The following is a 19,668-nucleotide window of genomic DNA, read 5'->3' as shown; positions in this document are numbered from 1 at the left end:
CCAGGGCATGGGGAGAAGATGCTGGAGATGGGGCATGGGAGGGAGGGGGGTGGGAGAAAAGGCCAGCCCCTCTCCTTCACTCACTCCAACCTCACAGCTGGGGCCAGAGTCCTGGGCATAGGAATCCTGGGGAACGTCGAGGGGTCCCCTGTGTCCTAGGAAGGCACTGAAATGGGGAACAGATCCTGGAGGGCCTGGAGTCTCCCCCAAGTACCCCAGGGGGTAAGGAAGGGGTTGGCAGAGCAAGGAGGGTCTTACATGCTGGATGTCTGGGGCAACAAGACTGGGGAAGCACGAATACTGCGTCCTACCCCAAACAAGGGGTGGGTGATGGGCTGAGATGCAGCCCCTCTGGCCGGCAGAGGGGAGAGGGCCAGAGCCAGGGCTTCCCCTTTGGTCTCCAGGGCAGTGAGTGGGAGAGCCTGGCCTCGCCCATGTGTCCGTGGCGGGGCGGGGGCAGGAGGGGGGGACCGGGGCCTCCTGCCCCTGGGGCCTGGGCTACCAGAGCACGGCCCCGTCCAGGTTCCCGTAGCCCGGCTCGGCCCGCAGCCGCCAGTATGTGTTGTTAGTCACCCACCACTCCTTCCCGCTGCTGTCTGTCTGCCGCCTGGGGGAAGGGGGCCGTGGAAGAAGAGGGGTGAACATCCAGCACTGAGGCCGGGGTCCCGAGATGCTGCCTTACGCTGCTGGCCCCACTCAAAGCAGGAAGGGGCGAGTGGGGAGGAGGAGGGGGGCCTGGGCTGCAGAGAGACCCGGAGAGGGGGGCAGAGGCACCTGAAGAAACGAGCCTGGTGGACAATGTTGTTGTCCTCCATCACTTTGCGCCTGTCTCGCTGAAGCTGCTCAATCCTTCTCTTCTGGGCCTCGGCGGCCTGTATGTTCCCCTCCTCCAGGTACCTGAGCATCCAGACGGCAGTCAGTGGAACTGCCCACTCTCAGAGGCCCCCAAATCCAAGGCCGCTGTGCCTGCCCAGTTCTGCCCCCAAACGGGTCCCATGTCCCTGAGGCAACTCAAGGAAGGAAGGACATAGTCCCAGGTCTGTGTGGAAACCCACGTGGGGAGGGAGGAGCCCGGAGCTTCCAGAGCAGCACCCGCCTGGCACTGACCTCTGGTCTGGCCGGAGCCGCGTGTCTGTGGAAGGCAGGGACCGCTTCAGCTCTGCCGTCAGCTCATTCAGCTCCAAAGCAAACTGAGTGAAGCCGAAGTTTCGCTCATAGTTTGGGGGCATTGAGTCTAGGGGGAAGGCAGGGGGCTGGGGCAGGTGGGCTGTGCACAGCTGCCCTCACCTCTGCCCAGCCCGCCCCAAGCGCCCCACTTACTGGGTTTCCAGATGCACTGACCGCCCGGCGGAGGTCCCCGGTACAGGCCCTCGGGCCACTTCCCGAAGAGTCGGTGGAGGACGCGGCCGCTTCGGCTGAACACAGCACCCTGCACCTCATGGACGTTGGAGCTCCAGTACTTGGCCTGGGGTGGGGGTGGGACAGAGGGCTTAAGGAGGTGTCCCCTCCTCTTCCCCGGGGTGAGCTGCTGGGACACACAGGTGGGGCAGGGAGGCCACCCACCTTGCAGAAGGTGATCTTGCAGTGGCAGGAGCTGTCCTGCGTGTTCCGGATGAGCACCTCCCCGTAGTGCTCAATCCAGCGCTGGCCACTCAGGATGTTGTGAATGCAGGACGTCACCTTGTTCCACTCAAAGTGGTCCCCAAACCTGAGAGAGACAGAGCATGGCGGGGGGCAGCTGGCCGGCCCTAGGGAACAAGTGCCACCCTGAGCCGGGGAATGCCTGTCTCATCAGAGCAGGTCATGTGGGTCTGGGAAAGGAACCCTGGGGTCCTGGTTCCAGCTCATGGTCCTCCCATGAAGGACGACATATTTATAAAGCAAGGCAGCCTTCACAGAAAGTATTCAACTAACACGTCTCCATCTGTTGAGAAAGCTCCAGAGTGCCTAAGTCACAGGAGTAAAAACATAGACGGGTCCATGTCCTTGGGGTATATGTCTGTTCACATATATCAGCCTGTTTACTCCCCACTTCTGTCGAATATTACTTATTACTCTTATTTTATAGACGAGCAGACTCAAGGCTCTGAGGCGTCAAGTCTTTTTGCCGCTTGTCTAACTATTAAGTAGCAGAACCAATACTCCCAGCCAGGACTTCTGACCCTGAAGTCCAGGGTCTTCCCCACCCCTGCACTGGCCTCTGGCTGCAGTTCCCCACCTATAACATGGCTAGATGAGGGTGCTTCAAATGTGGTTTGTGAGCAGTCCTGAAATCACTTTAGAATCACTTTAGGCTTGTGCGTGCGTGTGCGTGTGCGTGTGCGTGTGTGTGTGTGTGTGTGTGTGTGTGAATGGGTTACTGTGCACTGACTTGAAGTCTCAAATGCATTCCTTACTGTGAGTCATGGTCAAAAAGTGTGAAAGCCACTTGATCAGATGACCCTGATGAGCCCTTCCAGCTCTAAGACTTTTCACCTTTCTTTACTGACAACTGCTGTTAACCCAGGTATAAAAGTACAGACACTGCCCCACCCTGAGCAGCTTCAGACCAGGCCTCTCTCCTGTCCCTCCCACCTCCCCATCCCAGCCCGGGCAGGATGGCCTGTAGGCGGGGCCTGTGCCTACACTCACCTGGGCAGGCTCACATTGACCATCCCCACAGGCACAATCTCCAGGGATTTGCCCCAGAATTTGTTCTTCCACTTCATGTCTGGAGTTGGGTGGGGGAAGGAGAACGACTGCAGAGATAAGACCAGAGAGTGTTCCAGCCCTCCCCCAACTGCGCTTCACCCCCAGCCCCGTCCTTTACCTTGCCAGAATATGAAGTTCTCAGACTCCGCATGGCACGCCGAGATGGGGGGGTGGTGGGAGACCTTGATGAGCAAGGAAGCTTTCTAGAGGCTGCTCCTCAGGACCCTGGGGTCTGCTGCTGACCCCAGGCTCCCAACATCCCTCACCCCCATCCCCAGTTCCCCTGGGAACCAGACCAGTTAGTTCCAGGTCTCTTGTCTAGGTGTCCTTGGCCACCACCCAAATTCCATCTCCCTCTCCTTTCCCACGAGGCCCCTATGTTCTCCCTTCTCCCTCCCTCCCCTCTAGGGCCCTCCTTGCCGACCCTGTGCATGGTGCCCTCCAGAGATCCTGCCCAAGTCCTCTAGCAGTGACAGGTGGGGCCTCCACCCATGCCCTGCCTGAAAGCCAGCCCTCCCATGAGGACCCTCTTCCCTAATCATCTTCTCCCCCAAAGCCGATTATCACCCTGCAATCTCCACGACACACCCTTGGAAAAACTCGGCCTTGCCCTCTTTAGAACAGCTCCCCATCTGGAACCTTGAACTCAGGGACCCCACAGCCTGCCCTCCTTGCCTCTCCCCATCCCCCGGCACCCACCACTGCCTCAGTGTGTTCTCTACAAAGTGCAATTCTAAGCATGCCACTCTACCGCTTAAAACTCTCTCGTGACTCCCGTGGCCTCCAGGATTTAAAAACCAAGCAACCAATAGAGCGGAATAACCTCCTACGAGCTTCCACAATCCCAGCTCTAGAACATGGTGCAGTAACTCCTCGTTTGAAGTCCCTCTCCCCAAGGAGCGGGGAGCTCCTCCCTTGACTGCCCGACTGTCGGATGTTCTTGCCCACGCCCTGGCCCCGTGAAGCCCAGGTGTTCCCCGGCCTTGGCCACATGGCTGCCCCGACCAGCCCACTTCTTCTAGGGCCTCACCTGCTCACTGATGAAGCGGAAACCTCGGTCAGGCCGCTCGCACTCGTAGGTCTCCCCCAGGACAGGGTTGAAGGGCTTGCAGCCCGCTCGGTGGTACGTGGAGGAGTAGGCTGACACTGCGAAGGCTGCGATGTACACCTGCAGGGGGCGGGGCGCCGGGGGATCAGAGGAGATGCCGCCCCGCCACCACCCTACCATGAGCCAGGACGGGGGCCTGGGGTCGGCCCGGTAGACCAGATCCTGGGAGGCGGCGGCAGCCTGGGCCGGGGTCGGGGCGGACCCACCATGCGCTCGCAGGGGTCGGTGGTCTGGCTGGCCTGGTCTAGAAGGCTGCTGTACTCCAGCTCCTCGCAGAGCCGCTGCAGGGTGCTGAGTGGCTCATTGAGCTGCACGGGCATCGACACCTTGGACAGGTCCTTGCCGATGTTGTTCCGCAGGATGTTCCACAGGCTCACGTCGGCCCCGGGCCCACTGGCCGCGGGTAGGCATCGGCGGCGGGGTGGTCCCACGGCTCCTCCTGGAACACAATCCCGGGGCCAACCCGCCTGTCACTCTGCCTTGGGCATCTCGCAACCAGGCCCATGGCCTCCTGAGCTCCTGAGGTGCTCCTACGTCTGCTCGCTCCCAGGCCCCAGGCTCGACTCACTATGGGGCAGGCGGCTGGGGGCTAATTCTTTTTTGGGGGGGGTGGATGGGGGGTGGTGGGGAGTGGTTAATTCTTGATGAGCTCCTGGGGATCTAGGTGAGCAGAGTTAAGAAGAGTTAAGAACCAGAGGACAGTTCCCACTGTTGGAAACAGAAACCCTGCACCCCAGAAGCCCTTCCTGAGTCTCACCCTTGGCTTCTGCTCCATTTCATAAGCACAGAAACCAATGTCAAAATTATTCAGCCCAGGGCTTCCCTGGTGGCGCAGTGGTTGAGAATCCACCTGCCGATGCAGGGGACGCGGGTTCGTGCCCCGGTCCGGGAAGATCCCACATGCCGCGGAGCGGCTGGGACTGTGGGCCATGGCCACTGAGCCTGCATGTCCGGAGCCTGTGCTCCGCAACGGGAGAGGCCACAACAGTGAGGGGCCCGCATACCGCAAAAAAAAAATAATAATAAAATAAAACAAATAAAATTATTCAGCCCATTTTATAGATGAGGAAACAGGCTCCGAGAAGGAAAATGACACGTACAAAGCCACACTGCTAACAAGCAGGCCCTTCTGCCTATCAGGCCCATGCAAGCCTTCACAGAAACCCAGAGTGGAGACTAGCCCCAGGCTGAGCCTGCCCCACCCCCAGGGCCACCCCTGGAGCACAGTCACAGCTTAGCCTTACTCACCCCCAGGGTCACCCCTGGAGTCAGCACCCGCAGCCATTAGCCCACCAGTACTACAAGGGACTACGTCCCAAGGGGCCTGGGCCTGGACAAACCCCGTTGCTGTGCCCACCTCCTGCCCTCCCTCCCGCCCGTCTGGCTGGCACCTTTCTGACAGCGCTCAGCTCCCCTGAGGTCGAGCACCTCCTCGGACAGGCTGGTGGTGACTTCACTGGTGCACGACTCCTCCTCCTCTGAGCCCTGGGCCAGGGACAGATGACAGGCTGGGCAGACTAGGCCTCCCCCAGGCAGCTGGACAGTGCCCAGGGCCTGGCAACAATCTGCCCAGCTAGCCCTTTGGCGGGAAGGGGAAGAGAATATATTTGGGAGGGTCTGAGCCCTAAGACACTGCCCTGGGAGGCCTGGAATCCTGGTGTGCCCTGCCACCTTGGGAGGGAGAGGGCCTAGCCTTACAACAAGCAGGGAGACAGCTCAGGGACTTGGTGGGACACTAAGGGAAGGGAAGCTGGGGATTACTGGGATTCAGGGTCAGGAGGGTGAGCGTCAAGGGAGTGCTAAGGCTGAAACGAGGTCACAGGAAGATGATGGGGTGCAGCTGAGGCAGCAGTTTCAGTAGAACCCATGGGGATGGAGCACATCAAACTGGACGAAGGGTCCCCAGCAGAGATTTCTAAGCAGGGCCACACAAACCCAGCACATCTGGACGTGTTCCCAGAGAAGTGGCTGAGGTGGTTAGAAAGGACTTGGGAATCTACAGATTCCAGTCTCCCAGGACCCCACCCCTCTATTCCCAGGGTCCCTCCTCTCTCACTACCAGCTTCCCCGCTCCCTCACCTCATTCTCAGAAGAGCTGGCAGAGAGGAGAACCTCACAGGCATCAAAGAACTCTGTGTGGGAATCAGCGAGGGAAAGGACGCTGCTCTGGGACAGCTGAGGGGTCAGCTCTCGCCCCTTCATGTACAGAGCTTCTTGCTGTGGGACCGGGACAGGTGTCAGGCCCAAGGCCCAGCCGGGAGAGTCAGGCAGGGCTCCCCTGGCCTGACAGCTCCCTTGTGAGGGAAGTGTGACTGGGGACTTTTACTATCTGTGTCTGAGACCTGCTGAGCAGGAGAAGATGCGGAGGGGAGCGAGTGTAGTGGGGTACGAAGGCCTGGTGGAAAGATCCCGGCCTGGAAGTGAAGAGACACGGGTTCCATAATAACTGCCTGGGCACTGACTCTGAGCCCGGCTCCAAGCCCTTTGCGTGTATCAACTCCATCAATCCCAACACTCACCCTACCAGGTAGGTGCAATTATTACCCCCACTTTGCAGATTAGGACACTGAGGCTCTGGGTCATGAAGCCAGCATACAGTGGAGCCAGATTCAAACCCATGTAGTACGGGAGCCTGGGCCCATCATTTAGATCCTCTGAGTCTCAGTTTCCTCATCTGTGAACTTGAGGGTAAGAATCACTGCCCCCCGGGACTCTGACTTAAAAGCAAAAGCACTCTGCACGCTGTTAAGAAATGACCCAGATGTGGCTGCTGCCTGTGTTCCATGAAAGGGGCTGGAGTTTCAGGTCTGAACGCCAACCACGCCTTCACTTCTGCTGAGAAAGAAGGCCCAGAGGAATGGTCCCCACAGCCCACCCCGGCTCCCACCTCCTCGGGGTTGAGGGAGCTGAAGGAGTCTGCAGTGGTGTCGGAAGACACGGACAGCGAGTGGAGGCGCCTCGGGCCGGCTGCGGCCTCAGAGACCTGCAGGGAGAGGGTGAGGGCACAAGTGCCGGGACGGGGCGGGTGAAGCCCTCCCCAGCCTGCCGGGCACAGCCTGCCTCCTCCAACCTCCCTTCCCGGCCCAGGTCCGGGACCACCCCCAGGCCTGCAGTCCTCAGGGCTTGGGCCCGTTCCTCCCACTGGCCACCCTGCCCCCAGCCTCACCCCCAGCCTGGACGGCTCCGAACCCTGGTGCAGGTCCCTCAGTCGGTCTCGTTCAGTGGTGAGGGCGGCCAGGACACTGCTGAGCGAGCCGTGCACTGTGGGGGCAGGCCGGCCATCAGACTCCCTTCCTCTCCCTCTCCCTCTCCCCGCCTGCCCCCAGCCACCCCCAGGGCACGCACTCACCCTTCTGAGCCAGGGCCCAGAAACTGCGCTGCACGTGGGCATAGTCTGGGGGTGGCAGCCCGCGGGGGCCCGAGGGGTCCCGGGACTCCAGGTAGCGAGACAGGTTGGGAACAGAGCCGTGGAGACGACCCACCTGTAGGCGAAGGGGAGGGGTTGAAGAGCGCAGCCTCCTTCAGAGCCTCCCTCCCACCCAGCATCTCAGGGTCCACACCCCACCTCACCCGCCCAATGGTGTCGTCCTTGGCAAAGCTCTGTGTGCACCATATGCGGCTGGTCCGCTTCCCCTTCTTGGGTCTCTCGGCTGTCACCGAGGCCTGGCAAGTCGAGGTGAGGGAGTTTCAGTCTCAGGGTGGGGAAGACCACCAAAGCCGGGAGAGAGGTAGACGGTCATGAAGGAGGACGCAGAGACACCAGCATCCCGGAGGCAGAAGACCGACAGCCTGGCAGCCGCCTGGGCACAGGAGGAAGGGGTCGCTCCAAAGGGGCAGAAAGACAACCCTGAGGCGGTCTGGACACGGTGGGGAGGGGCAACGGGGAGATGGTGGCTCTCCAGGAAACCGCAGCATATAAGGGGGACTGGGGACCTGTCCGGGGAAGTGATGGAGATGAAGACAGCAAGAGCGGAGATAGCCCTGGGCGGGCCCCTGCCTCCTCCCCTGGACCTTACCTGGTGTGTGGGGATAACAGGGGCTGAGGGGATCCGGGGCAGGGACTCCAGGCTCTGGAGGAGTCTGTGGAGTTCCTGGAGCTTCCCCTGACACTCAGAGAGCTCTGCGGGAAGGATGAATGAGGAAGTCCCTCTCCCAACACCGGCCAGGCCCCCCAGAGTCTGTCCCTTAGCTTCCCTTCCTCCTCCAAAGACTTCACCAGCAGCCACGGAAATCCCAACACTGGCTGCCCTCCCCCACTCACAAGCCCAAAGCAGTTCCCAGCTCCCACCCTTTGGTCTGGCCTCACAGGAGTGCCCGCACCCCAATCTGCACTCTGTTCCCATACCACACCTTACCTCGGCCACCTCCACACAGGCCAGGGGGCTCCCACTCTTGCTCTCCCCCCTTGGTTTGCATTTCCCTCTCCCAGGCCAGCATCGCAGCCTGCAACTCCAGGAATCCGGTTCTAGTGCACATCCCTTCCCTGGCACTACTCCTCAGGACCCCTCCCTGCGTTGGCACTCTGGATCTTCTTTTTCATGAGTCCTGGCCCTGTGTCCGGGTCTGTCTATATGCCTAGAGCACGAGCCCCATCATTCTCTGTAAGCCTGAGGCTCCCCAGGGCAGGGCCCTAGGAGACCTGATCAGCCTAGAGATGGAGGCTGTCTCCCCCATCAGACTGGGGCTCCCAGAGGCAGGGATGGAGGTAACATTTTCTCCTCCTTGTGACTGCTGATGCCACCTAGATGCAATAGCATGGGCCCTCCCCACGGAGGCGCAGTGCCAGGGGCCCCTCACCATGAGAGCAGCGATCTAACCCATCACTGTCCCTCAGCCAGGAAGACACCTTCTCCCGAGGTCCAACCCCTGGCAGAGCCGAGGCACTACCCGCTGCCGGAAGCTGGGCACCAGGAACCTGTGGGGTGAGTCAAGGGTCAGGAAGGTGCCTGCCTCCCTGAGTCTCATCCTGAATCCCCACATCACCTGTCGCTGCCCCAGGGCCCATCTTACCTTCCGGTGAGTGGTGCTGGGCAGCAGGCTTCGGGGCACATCCAGGTGCTGGGCCAGGCGGTGGGCACGCAGCTGAGCCACCCAGCTCTGGAACAGGTCCTGTGATTTGATCTGCAGAGGTGATGGAGAAGGGGAGGGATGCATGAAAGGAAGGATTGCTTTCTAGGGGCAAGAAGTTGGGGCTCTGGTCCGCAGGCAGGCAGGGTCTCTCCCTATAGCACACAGCTTATGCAAAGGTCCCTTGCGGGGAGGCAGGAACAGCTTCTGCAGGTGTCCAAGCCTTCAGCTCTGTTCCTGTTCACACAACAACCGACAGGGCCAGTTTGCCATTGGCTATCGTACATGGTAGGAACTCCCTTCTGATCAAACTCAGACAGACCCTCGGCCCCTGTCCCTCTCTCCTGCGTGCCCCAGTGCCTCTGACAGGCTGAGGACCAAGCCACCACCTGGCTCCCAGGGATGTCACCTTGAGGTGGTAGATGTTGTCTTCAGTGTCAAGGTCAATGCGCTGGGCCTTTTTGTTGATGGACATGACCGACAGTCGGACATCAATGGAGCCATGGACCTTCCCCTTGGTGATCTGGGGTGGAGAGATCGGAGGGGGAAAGGGGGACTGGTTTTAGGCCACCAGGGCCACCATCACTGAGGTCACGCTAGGCTCAAGGGCCAGGCAGCAGGTTCACCCTCATGCCCAAGTCACAGTATCAGCAGGACTTGTCAGTCGTCCTCCTGTCCACAGGACACCCCGCTATGTCAAGTCACAATCTGAGCTCTAGGCAGTCACAGAGTGAGGAAAACTTTTCCCACCCTCAGGAATCTGCGAGGCTGAGAAAGGAGCACCTTCTTGGAGAGAGCCTGGGTGTCTAGGCCTTTAGTTCCTTGTTCCTGCAAGAGCAGAGGACAAGGACGAGGATGATAAAGTTCCCATGTCTAGGGTACTTATTTTATGCCCGGCACTGTCCTGAGAGCCCTCACCAAGACAAAGACTCTATAAGTGGGTGGCTGTACTCTCTCCACCGTAGAGATGAGGAGCTGAGGCCCAGGGAAGTAACCTGCCCAAGACCCCACACCCAATAATTGGTGTCCCTGGGATTCAGACCCTGCTCTGGAGGATTCCAGAAGCCCCCTGCCCGCTCAGGGCACTCTGGGGCCAAACTCCTCCCTCATCCCTGAGCCGAGGCCCTGACTCACATCTTGCCGAGTCGTTGCATAGTGAAGGATCCCATCCTCGAGCACAAAGTATCTCTGTGACGTTGCCCAGAAGGGACAGGGCCCGGGGGGCAGAGAGGAAAGGATGTGGGGAGAGAGCAACCATACAGAAGTTTCTTCTGACACACAAACAGCCAGTACCCCCCCCGGCAACCCCACACATCCCCGTCCGGTGCCCCCGTCTGGCCCCTCCCTTTGCCCTGCCTCCTTACCTTGTGCCAGCCCTTCAGAGGCCACTTCCTCTTTTTGAGCAGGTGGCCTTCCTGCCTCTCGGGCATGATACCCTCTGCCCCCAGCCGGCCCCGAGGCTCCTCCACTACCTCCCACAGCTCGGAGGCCTGCAGTCCAGGACAGAGTTGGGGAGCGGCCGGTGAAGCGACCACCTCTACCTTTTTCCCCTGTGGGCCAAGCTCGGCGCACCCACTGCCTACTCCCCACCCTCAGACCTGTTGGGCACTGCTGGGCTTGGCGGACTGTGTGCTCTCAGCCAGGGAGGGAGGGTCCCGCTCTTGGAAGTCCATGGGGAAGGGAGTGGCCACTCCCTGCTGAGGACGTAGACAAGAGTGTAAGGGGAAAGATGTCACCTTGTCCTGAGGGGGCCCTTGAAGCAGAGAGAGACCCTGTTAGCACGGACTTGGCTATCACCTTCCCCACCTCCAGCCCCTCTTGCACCCTCTGGGATGAGAGCCCCGGAGCACATCTTCCGCTCACCTGCCACACCTCTCCCAAGCCTGTCCCCACCCCACTCTGGGCAGGTCTCCGCGCCCGCTGCCCAGAGAGGTGGAGCGCGCAGCAGGCAGGCTGGTGCCAAAAGAAAACCTCGAAAAGTCAGCCCTGCCCCACGTTAGGCACTCACACATTCCCCAGCTCCAGGAAACACTCCGTGCTTTCTCTGGAGGATTCCCTGGGGGTAATCAGAGGTGAGGCAGGGGAGTGAAGGAAGAGGCTCCAAAATAGGACAGAGGGATCCAGAGACTGGACATGTGAGATCTCAACCCAGCTCCTCTTCCGCCAGGATCCCTGAGCTCAGCACCACGGCATGGAGACTCCTCTGCCATCATCCCTTTACAGAGCCCCCCAACCTCTTGACCCTAGCTCCCCACCAATTGGCCTCCATATCCTCTAGTTCCTGGGCTCCCATTTTTCTGCCTGAGGAAACTGAGGCCTGAGACTGCCCGCATTTTCCCGTGCCTCCCATCGATCGCCCCCCTAGGATGCCCACTTCGGACCCTCTGTCCCCCCGTCCCCCAAGCCTCCTTTCTTTCATCCCCATCCCTGGAGCTCCTGAGAAGTGCTACCCACCTGGAGAGAGCGGGGGACGAGCCATTGGAGACACATGCCGAGGACCACACAGGTCCCTCAGCAGTGCCTACAGGCGCCCTTGGCACCAGCCCTGGTCATCCTGGCTCCACGGGGAGATCAATAATGCATGAGGCTCTGTGTGTGTGAGATGGGGGAGGGGACTGGAGGGGCAAGGTTGGCCTGAGGCTAGGGAAGCAGCCCAGATCCTCCAGTGGAGCTGAGGCCAGGAGGGACAGGGACGTGGTGGGGTGTGGGTGGCCAGGAGGTCAGGTCAGAGGGGCCCATGCTACCAGAGGCTGACCTGGGGGAAAACTCCTACATTCAGCCATTGAAAGTTAACAAACTCTTCCAGTGTTTTGGGTGTCTCTATGTCCTTTTCCTGGCCCCGTGGGATCCTGGCCCCTCACTGCTTGCAGGTGGAGGGGAGGCTCTGTTAGTAGAGGGTGCAGGTCGAGATGAGCCAGGTGGGTGCCCCCTTTCCACCTCCATTCCCGCCCTCATCTCTGGAAGAGCAGACCCACCAGCTTCAGGTGAATGTTCCCTTCTTGGGGAATGTCAGCTGATGCCAGCGCGGCCCCCTTACCCCAGGGTCCATGGACAGCAGTGCTCCTTGGCCCGCACACCGCTCCGCCTCTGAGTCACCGTCTCCGAACCGCCAGCTCCCTGCTCACGGAGCTGAGCAGTGGCGGCAGCTGCAGCAGGAACCAGGAAGGAAGGAGACGTCGGAGCCTCCCCTCTAGCCGGATCTCCTCACCTCCCCCTCCCCCGGCCCCTCCTCCAGCCAAACTCCGGGCAGCCGCTCAGCTCTGCCCCCCTGCTCTCCGGAGGACTCAGGGCTGAGCCGACTCCCCAGCGCCCAGAAAGCTTGGGAGTGGGAGCAGAGTCCCCAATGGGCACAGTTCCAGATAGATCACAGAGGACTAGGGAGCTGCTGGCCCCAAGCTAGTGCTGGTAAAGAATTTGCTCACACTAGCATGGCCTTGACCCCAATTAGTACCCAAGGCCATTTCTTTATTAACCCCTGCCTCTCAGTTTTACATCTGAAAATAGATTGTGGAATCTGGAGCCAGCAAAGCTTTCAGGTTGACACAAAGGGAGGGATGCCCCTATGGAACCACAACTGACAGTGCCAAAGGCAGTCAGCAGGGCAAAGTTCAACAGGGCCACAGGGAGGCTGTCATTTGGGTGATGCCCCACCAGGTCGGGACCCCTGGGGGCCGGAAGCACCTATGTGGTAAGACATCCCCCACCCCCCAGCCTACCAAGTCTTTTGATGGGGGGCAGGTCTGGGGCAGTAACCACCTGGCTGCTAAAAGGCTAGCTGGAGCCAACTCTGGTACCCTTGGCCTCCCTTTCTGAATACCTCTGCCCTTCTGCTGGAGTACTGTGTGCAGCTGCTCAATTCTAATTAAAAATTACCTCTTGAGAAAGGTCTAGAATTCATTCAAATGAATATGAACTGGACTGCCAGCTTTAAGTGCAGTGCAGCCACTTTCTGGAAAGAAGTGGGTTTAATGCTGTGGCTTCAGGCAATGCCAGCAGGCGAAGGATGCAATTCGAAGTTCTTCTTTGATTCCCAATATGACATAGGCCACTTCCCCAACCAGCTGTCCCATGGGCCTTGGCTTACACATCTCTCAGGAGATGCCTGCTCTCTGTTCCATTCAGAACCTCAGCAGTCCCTGCCACCCCAGGAGGGCGCTGTTAGCACCTGACAGGGTTCTGGGAGTCAGGGAGAGCACTGGGCAGCACTGGCCAGACCAGCTCTGGCATCCAGGAGCCTCAGGGGCCTTTTAATTCAATTCCTATTGATTGAGCATCCCTGGGCGAATGGCACAGAGCTGGGCACTGTGGAAAGCTGGTCCTGAACCAGGGAAGGAAAAGCTGCTGCAGATCATCATTGCCAGAGCAGTGTCTGCCCAGGACTAAGGAAGCTGTGGCACTGCTCCCAGAGCAATGATCAACAACTAACTCCCCGCATCACCCGTGTCCACCCGGAATGCGCTCCAATCAAGGACAAGGGCAGGCTTCTTGTCATATACCCCCTCTCCATTAAAAACCTCCAGTTCCCTGAGACTTGGATGAGGCCTCCTACTCAAGAGCCCCCAGGCCCCCTTATTAAAACAGAATCCTGGCTTTCCCTCAGCTCCTTTTTTTTTTTTTTAATAAATTTATTTTATTTTTGGCTGCATTGGATCTTCATTGCTGTACACCGGCTTTCTCTAGTTTCGGCGAGCGGGGGCTACTCTTCATTGCGGTGCATGGCCTTCTCATTGCGGTGGCTTCTTTTGTTGCAGAGCACGAGCTCTAGGTGCGCGGGCTTCAGTAGTTGCAGCACGTGGGCTCAGTAGTTGTGGCACGGGCTCTAGAGTGCACGCTCAGTAGTTGTGGCGCACGGGCTTAGTCGCTCCACAGCATGTGGGATCTTCCCGGAGCAGGGCTCAAACCCGTGTCCCCTGTATTGGCAGGCGGATTCTTAACCACTGCGCCACCAGGGAAGTCGCAGCTCTTTTGTTTTGAACCACCCGAGATGTGCCAGATACTGGACAAAGTGGGCAGCTGCCTTCAAAAGGACAAGCACTTAAGCAATGCCATTTGTGGGAGCAAGTACAGGGAGGTAACAGGCTTGGACATGGGAAGAGGAAGGATTTTCTAGGAAGAGAAGTGAGTCAGAGATGACCTTGGCAATAAGTCTACAGGGAGGATAAGCTTGTCAACAGCAAAACACAGTAAGTAAAATGCATTTCATTTTATCATAAAGCAGTGCTCCCAACTTTTCCACGACATGGCACACCCTGAGGGCACAGAATTAACACCCAAGCACACTTGGGACCCTAATGAAAAAGCTTTAGTGTAGAAAACCAGGGCAGCATCTTCAGAGCAGGAAGAGCCTGGTTCAGTCCCTGTGCTGACTCTTGCCAACAGCATGACCTTGGGCGGGCTATTTAACTTCTCCTCCCCTTAGTCTTCCTCTCTGTGAAATGGGGATAACATGTGAGAAATACAGGATCTAGCACATGTAAAGGGAGCCTGGCATAGTAGGATCTCAACAGATGCCACTCTCAGCACAATTTATTACTCAGTTGAGCTATTCTGGCACATTGGAGCCATGAGGGGATAGGCTGGGAGGCACGTGCAGCAAGGGCAGTGAACACAGAAACCAAAGGCTTCTCCGCCTTGGACCTGGAGAACGGAAAGAGACCGCTGCTATCAGGTCCCAAGTTGGGAAAACTAGGGACAAAGACAGTGATTATGAGCCACCTCCGTTCTGAAATGGGATCCCTCTGCATCTCTGGGTTGCCATGTACTGGAAGAGATCTTTGTCAGTGAAAGCCAGGTAACAAACGCCACTCCCCACCCCAAGTTCCCCATATCTCTGACAGCCAACGGGGCAGAGTGTATTTATGGGCAGGCTGGGTACAAGAGGCTGGCTACGAGTCCAGAATAGGGTTGGGAGGATCTGGCTGCCCACTGGCTGGCACGACAGGGTCCTCCTCGTGTTGCTGTCTGACGTACTGATCCAGCAGGGCAGTCAGCCGGAGGGGCTGGTGCTGAAGCAGGGAGTGGGTCTGGGCCGTGAGGAGGGTAAGTCCTCCTACCAGCTCCCCCTGCACCAGGGCCAGGCTGGGAAGCTTGGAATAGTTGATGAAGCCCTGCCTGCTGAGGATGGTGTCATCAATGCAGCCACCTGGAAGAACACAGGATCAGCGAGGCTCCCACAAATGCTTTTCTTCTCCAAAAATAATGGTCCAACCCTAGGGATTTGCTCTCCATTGCCCTTTTCTACCTCCCAGCCTTCCCCAAAATCTGGTTCCCACTTGTGCCCCGCCCCACTCCCACTGTTTCAGATCAATCCTCTCCCTTCCTTCCTAACTCTTCCCTAGAATCCCTTACATAATACATCTACCTGGTCCAATCCCCACTAAGTCACTGTTTCCTAAACTTCCTTGAAGAACCATGGAGTGTGTGTTTGGGGCGGGGGGGGCGGGGTGGGGAGAGTCTGTATAATAAACACAGATTCCTGCCCCCCAACACAGACCTATGAAATCAGTATTCTCTGAAAGAAGCACCTCCAGGGACTCTCGGCATCAGGGGAGTCTAGGAAACATTGCTCACTATCCCTCAGTACCCTTCACTTGGGCTATTTGTTTTAAGTATCTTTGTCTTTGTGGGTTTCAATACCCACTACCCACTTACTAGACTCAAGGTGTCTGAACTTCCCCTCCGCGGAGTGACACACACAAGCAGCCCTCATCAAATGGTGCTACTGACGCAGGCTCCATCGTGAGAGGGTGTCCCCTCCAAGCATGTCCACAGTTTTACCCACACAAGCCTTGAAGATGGCACCAGGCTGCTCTAGCACCCACTCCCCTTCACCCTCACCCCCAACTGGCAGGGGAGCTTGCTCACCCAACAGCGGCAGGAAAGGCACACTCTTCAAGATTCGCACCATCTCCTTGACCTTGAGCTCTTCACTGACCAGCAGCAGGTTGTGCCCCACAAAAAGGGGCAGCAAATTTGGGTACTTGGAATCTTCCAGGAAGGACTTTAGGATCTGGAACAGCAAGAAAGAAGGGCTTACTGGGGTCAAGTAGGAGAAAAGAGTCATGCACCTTGGTCGCAGGCCACACCAGGCTGAGGGCTCAAGCCGAGGGTCTCCTCAAACCCTAATCACAGATTAGACCCCGGACTAGAGGGCTGCCGTGGCAGGGAGGAGTCGGGAGTGCCATATCTTGGGAGAGATGCTGGGGTCTGAGATGGGGGTGAGGGAGGGGAATACGGCAACCCACGCCAGAGGGCCGTTCTCTACCTGGTTGGGGAAGACCTTCATCAGGATCTTGTGCTTCCGCAGCCGGTGCCGCATGAGAAGCTTGTCCTCCGCGCTCAGAGCCACGTTCTGGCAGACAGCTATCATTCGGTTGTCTCGGAAAACTGCTGCTATCTCCCGACGGAGGAGCCGGACGAGGCCTGTCTCCTGCAGTCAGAAAGGGAGGACCAAGGGGACGTAAAATGCCCCGTCTCCTTACACCCCTTACTCCCTTAGGGACAGGTGCTGGAGCTTCCAGTGATGCCCTAATGAAGATCAGGGTACAGGCAGGAGAGCTGGGCCCCTGACTCTGAGACATGTTCTATCTCCCACTCCATCCTTTCATTTCCATTTGATAACCACAGGCTTTACAGCAGTGTTTTTATTTTTTTAATTAAAAAAAATTTATTATTGGGAATTCCCTGGTGGTCCAGTGGGTAAGACTCTGCGCTCCCAATGCAGGGGGCCTGGGTTTGATCCCTGTTCAGGGAACCAGATCCGGCATGCGTGCTGCAACTAAGAGGTCCACATGCCGCAACTAAAGAAGCCCACAGGCTGCAAGGAAGATCCCATGTGCCGCAACAAAGACAAGGTGCAGCCTAAATAAGTAAATAAATATATATTTTTAAGTTTTTGTTATTATTCTTTTTGGCTGCATCGTGTGGCTTGTGGGATCTTAGTTTCCCAACCAGGGATTGAACCTGGGCCTTGGGCAGTGAAAGCACAGAGTCTTAACCACTGGACTCCCAGGAAATTCCCTAGAGCAGTGTTTTTAAAACCTGAGAATGCTCAGTCCCCTTGAACTGGACAGCAGTCTGACCCAACATTATTTTAATACTGTCAAAATCATTTAATTATCCCTGACACTGTACTCATACTGAATTATTTTACCAATTATAAATACAAGATTACTCTTTTGCAATGTTAATTCAAAATTGAGGTATTTTTACAGAACAAGACTTCGTTTTCTCAAGACAGTGTTTCTCAAAGTTGAGAACTTGTGGAGCTGAGAACCACCATGAAGTTACCAGTTCTCCACTGGTCTTTTTCAAGGACAAAAAAACCTCGTGTTGTTCCTCTAAGAAAACATGGAAGCTTCAAGACGGGAGCGATGTTCTCTCCTACCTCCGCCTGTGTGGATAGCTTTCACACACACATTTTTGGAGACAAGAATGAAGGAAATCCAGGAACCCTGTCCAAACCACAGAGCCCAAAAGGCCGACGCAGAATCAAGTGCAGATTTCATTTGAAAGTATCTGGACTACAGGGTCAAAGTGGGGAAGTAATGATGTGGACGACCATGTCCTAGAGTGCTATTTCATTATAGCCACAGAGACAAGATCACTTTAATCCACCATCCCATCACCAGGCGACATGCCCAGCCTGTTTCTTACCTCCTGGGGGGGCCTGGGAGGGGACGGCAGGCATCTGGGCTTGACAGCAGGTTTCGGGGGGATATACTCAGTCACAGCCATCAGCTTCTGCCGTTCAAAGTGCATCACACGACGGTGACGGGTAACAGCCTTGGAGCCATAGCGGACAAGCTGGTGGGTGGGCAGCTGGCCTGGGAGAAGAAACGGCCATATGGTGAGAAGCAGCCTCTTAGTCTGCACCAGATGGACAAAACCCACCCCCTAGGCACAGACAACCGGAGTTCACAGAGCTAGCCTCAGCACTGAGTGGGACAAGGAACTCTGCTAGAAAGCCTGAATCCCCGAACCTTCCCTTCTCTTTAATTGGTGACCTTAGCTCAGGTGCTTGATCCTTGGAGGTGCCCATTTCTCCAGCTCTTTATGCAAAGAAATAAGGAAAAAATGAGAACAAAGGAGAAAGTATTTTGAATACATTTTAAAAAGGAGGAGAGAGCTGGGCAAACGTTTTCTTAAATGACAAAACAAAAATTTTAAGTTTGAGAGCCATATGGCCTATCGCTACTGCCACTGTATGATGAAAGTAGCCATGGACAATATGTAAACAAACAGATGTAGCTGTGTTCCAATACAACTATGTAGGAAAGAATGGTGACCAGCCCTGCCAGTTTGCCAATCCCTGCTATAAGCCAGTGGTTCTCAAAGTGTGCACCACCACCACCCCTCCCCAACCTGACATTAGCATCACCCAGGAACTTGTTAGAAAATCAAGTTCTCGGGCCCCGTCCTAGATCTATGAGTCAGTAGCTCTGGAGCGGAGCCCAGAAAACAGTGTTAACAAGCCCTCCAGGTGATGCTGATGCTGGCTAAAGTTGGAGAACCACTGCTCTACGCGTTGCTCCTTCCCCCATGATCTGAAGCAAGAGGGAAAAGTTATACTGTCCTCAAAGCTCCCCCAAACAAGTCTCCCTCCCCTCTATGCTTCTTGTTTACAGGCATTGCTGGAGAGCACCCCTCAGAAGACAAGGGAGCCACTCGAAAGCCCTAAGCCAAGGTAACCGCTTCACGCTCAACAAAAGGACCCAAGCTAGAGCTTCCCACTTTCAGCCCTTCCCAAGGCCGGAATGGGATCGCAGAGAAAGGTGCAGCCAGAAGGTGGCTCTAACAGTCAGAAAGCATGGAGATTTGCTTAAGTGAGAGGTTTTCTTGCCAGTGGCCACAAAACCTAACTGTTAAGTTAGATCAGATGGAACAAGATTTTTCAAAAATTTCTGCAGTTTTATTGAGATATAATTGACACACATGGAAACAGATTTTAATCTCTCTCCTGCGACTTACTAGCTGTGACCTTGACCAGTCACTCAATTGGTCTAAACTTGAGTTTCTTCATCTGTAAAGAGGGGAAGATAATGCCTTCTTGAAAGGACGCTTTAAGGTTTAAATGAAATAATACATGTAAAGTACTTATCACTGTACCTGACCTATATTATGTACTCAAAATCATTAATTAAACAAATATCTATAGCATGCCTATTAATGTCAAGCACCATGCCATATGCTGGCTATGCTGAATGAACATGGGCTCTGCCGTTATGGAGCTTATAGTCTAATAGAGAAAACAACAAATAAAGAAATGCTAAATTAGATTGTGATAAGGCGAAAGGATCAGTAAACAGGGTGAGAGATACAGATTTAACAGGGGAAACCTTTGCGGAGGGTGGCGAGGGAAGGCCTGCGATGACATTTAGGCTGAGACCTTAAGGAATCTCTGGAGGCAGAAAGAGCTGGGTGGTGGGCTAGAGAAACCCCAAACAAGGCAGGGGGACTGGGGCGTCGAGAATAAATACTGTGGTTGTCGCTGATGTTTTTGCTGTGTTGTCGTTATTACTAGAGTCTGGACTCACAGGAAATTAGATGGGGGAAGGAGGCCGGCGATCTCCTTACCCTTCTGGGGCAGGAGACCCCCTCGCAGCATCCCAGCCACGGCCGCAGCCATCGCCACCGGAAGAACGGCCGGGAGCAGCGAGACGGAAGTAGCTAAGGATTGTGGGTAGTCCCAGGGCCGGAAGCGGAGGGCGGAGCCGCCGGCTGGAGCAGCAACACGAATGCGCCGAGCCCGGCACCGGCGATCCCGCCCTCCCGTATGACCCATCTGGCGTCCAGTCTCCTAG

The 19,668-nt window shown here is 56.7% G+C and overlaps 2 protein-coding genes across 2 annotated transcripts; both read right to left on the bottom strand.

Moving 5' to 3' along the window:
* Window positions 1–498: 498 nt before the first annotated feature.
* On the bottom strand, window positions 499–10,539 carry OSBPL7 (oxysterol binding protein like 7). The gene is made up of 22 exons (XM_007465131.1): window positions 10,465–10,539; window positions 10,231–10,356; window positions 10,001–10,054; window positions 9,276–9,389; window positions 8,810–8,920; window positions 8,597–8,714; window positions 7,816–7,919; window positions 7,370–7,462; window positions 7,149–7,281; window positions 6,966–7,060; window positions 6,687–6,782; window positions 5,879–6,016; window positions 5,187–5,284; window positions 4,006–4,249; window positions 3,722–3,859; window positions 2,810–2,873; window positions 2,632–2,710; window positions 1,564–1,708; window positions 1,321–1,465; window positions 1,108–1,234; window positions 775–897; window positions 499–607 (listed from the first exon to the last, which is right to left on the bottom strand). Exons 1-22 carry the CDS (start codon window positions 10,537–10,539, stop codon window positions 499–501), a joined length of 2,529 nt encoding a protein of 842 aa, XP_007465193.1.
* A 3,506-nt stretch (window positions 10,540–14,045) lies between these two features.
* MRPL10 (mitochondrial ribosomal protein L10) lies at window positions 14,046–19,511 on the bottom strand. Its single transcript, XM_007465130.1, has 5 exons — window positions 19,442–19,511; window positions 17,522–17,691; window positions 16,131–16,295; window positions 15,731–15,875; window positions 14,046–15,008 (listed from the first exon to the last, which is right to left on the bottom strand). Exons 1-5 carry the CDS (start codon window positions 19,491–19,493, stop codon window positions 14,752–14,754), a joined length of 789 nt encoding a protein of 262 aa, XP_007465192.1. The 5' UTR covers window positions 19,494–19,511; the 3' UTR covers window positions 14,046–14,751.
* Between the last annotated feature and the right edge of the window lie 157 nt (window positions 19,512–19,668).

The sequence above is a fragment of the Lipotes vexillifer genome, unplaced genomic scaffold (genome assembly GCF_000442215.2).
Source record: "Lipotes vexillifer unplaced genomic scaffold, Lipotes_vexillifer_v1.1 scaffold591, whole genome shotgun sequence".
NCBI lineage: Eukaryota > Metazoa > Chordata > Mammalia > Artiodactyla > Lipotidae > Lipotes > Lipotes vexillifer.
This window is presented reverse-complemented; position numbering and strand designations above follow the sequence as displayed.

Coding starts and splice junctions, on each gene's coding strand:
- OSBPL7 (XM_007465131.1), bottom strand. CDS start 10,539: ATGGACTTCCAAGAGCGGGACCCTCCCTCCCTGGCTGAGAGCACACAG. Junction 8,715..8,809: donor CCAGCACCACTCACCGGAAG/GTAAGATGGGCC, acceptor CTCACCCCACAG/GTTCCTGGTGCCCAGCTTCC. Junction 2,711..2,809: donor GAACTTCATATTCTGGCAAG/GTAAAGGACGGG, acceptor ACCCAACTCCAG/ACATGAAGTGGAAGAACAAA.
- MRPL10 (XM_007465130.1), bottom strand. CDS start 19,493: ATGGCTGCGGCCGTGGCTGGGATGCTGCGAGGGGGTCTCCTGCCCCAG. Junction 15,876..16,130: donor TGAAGGTCTTCCCCAACCAG/GTAGAGAACGGC, acceptor TTGCTGTTCCAG/ATCCTAAAGTCCTTCCTGGA. Junction 15,009..15,730: donor GCCTTTCCTGCCGCTGTTGG/GTGAGCAAGCTC, acceptor GTGTTCTTCCAG/GTGGCTGCATTGATGACACC.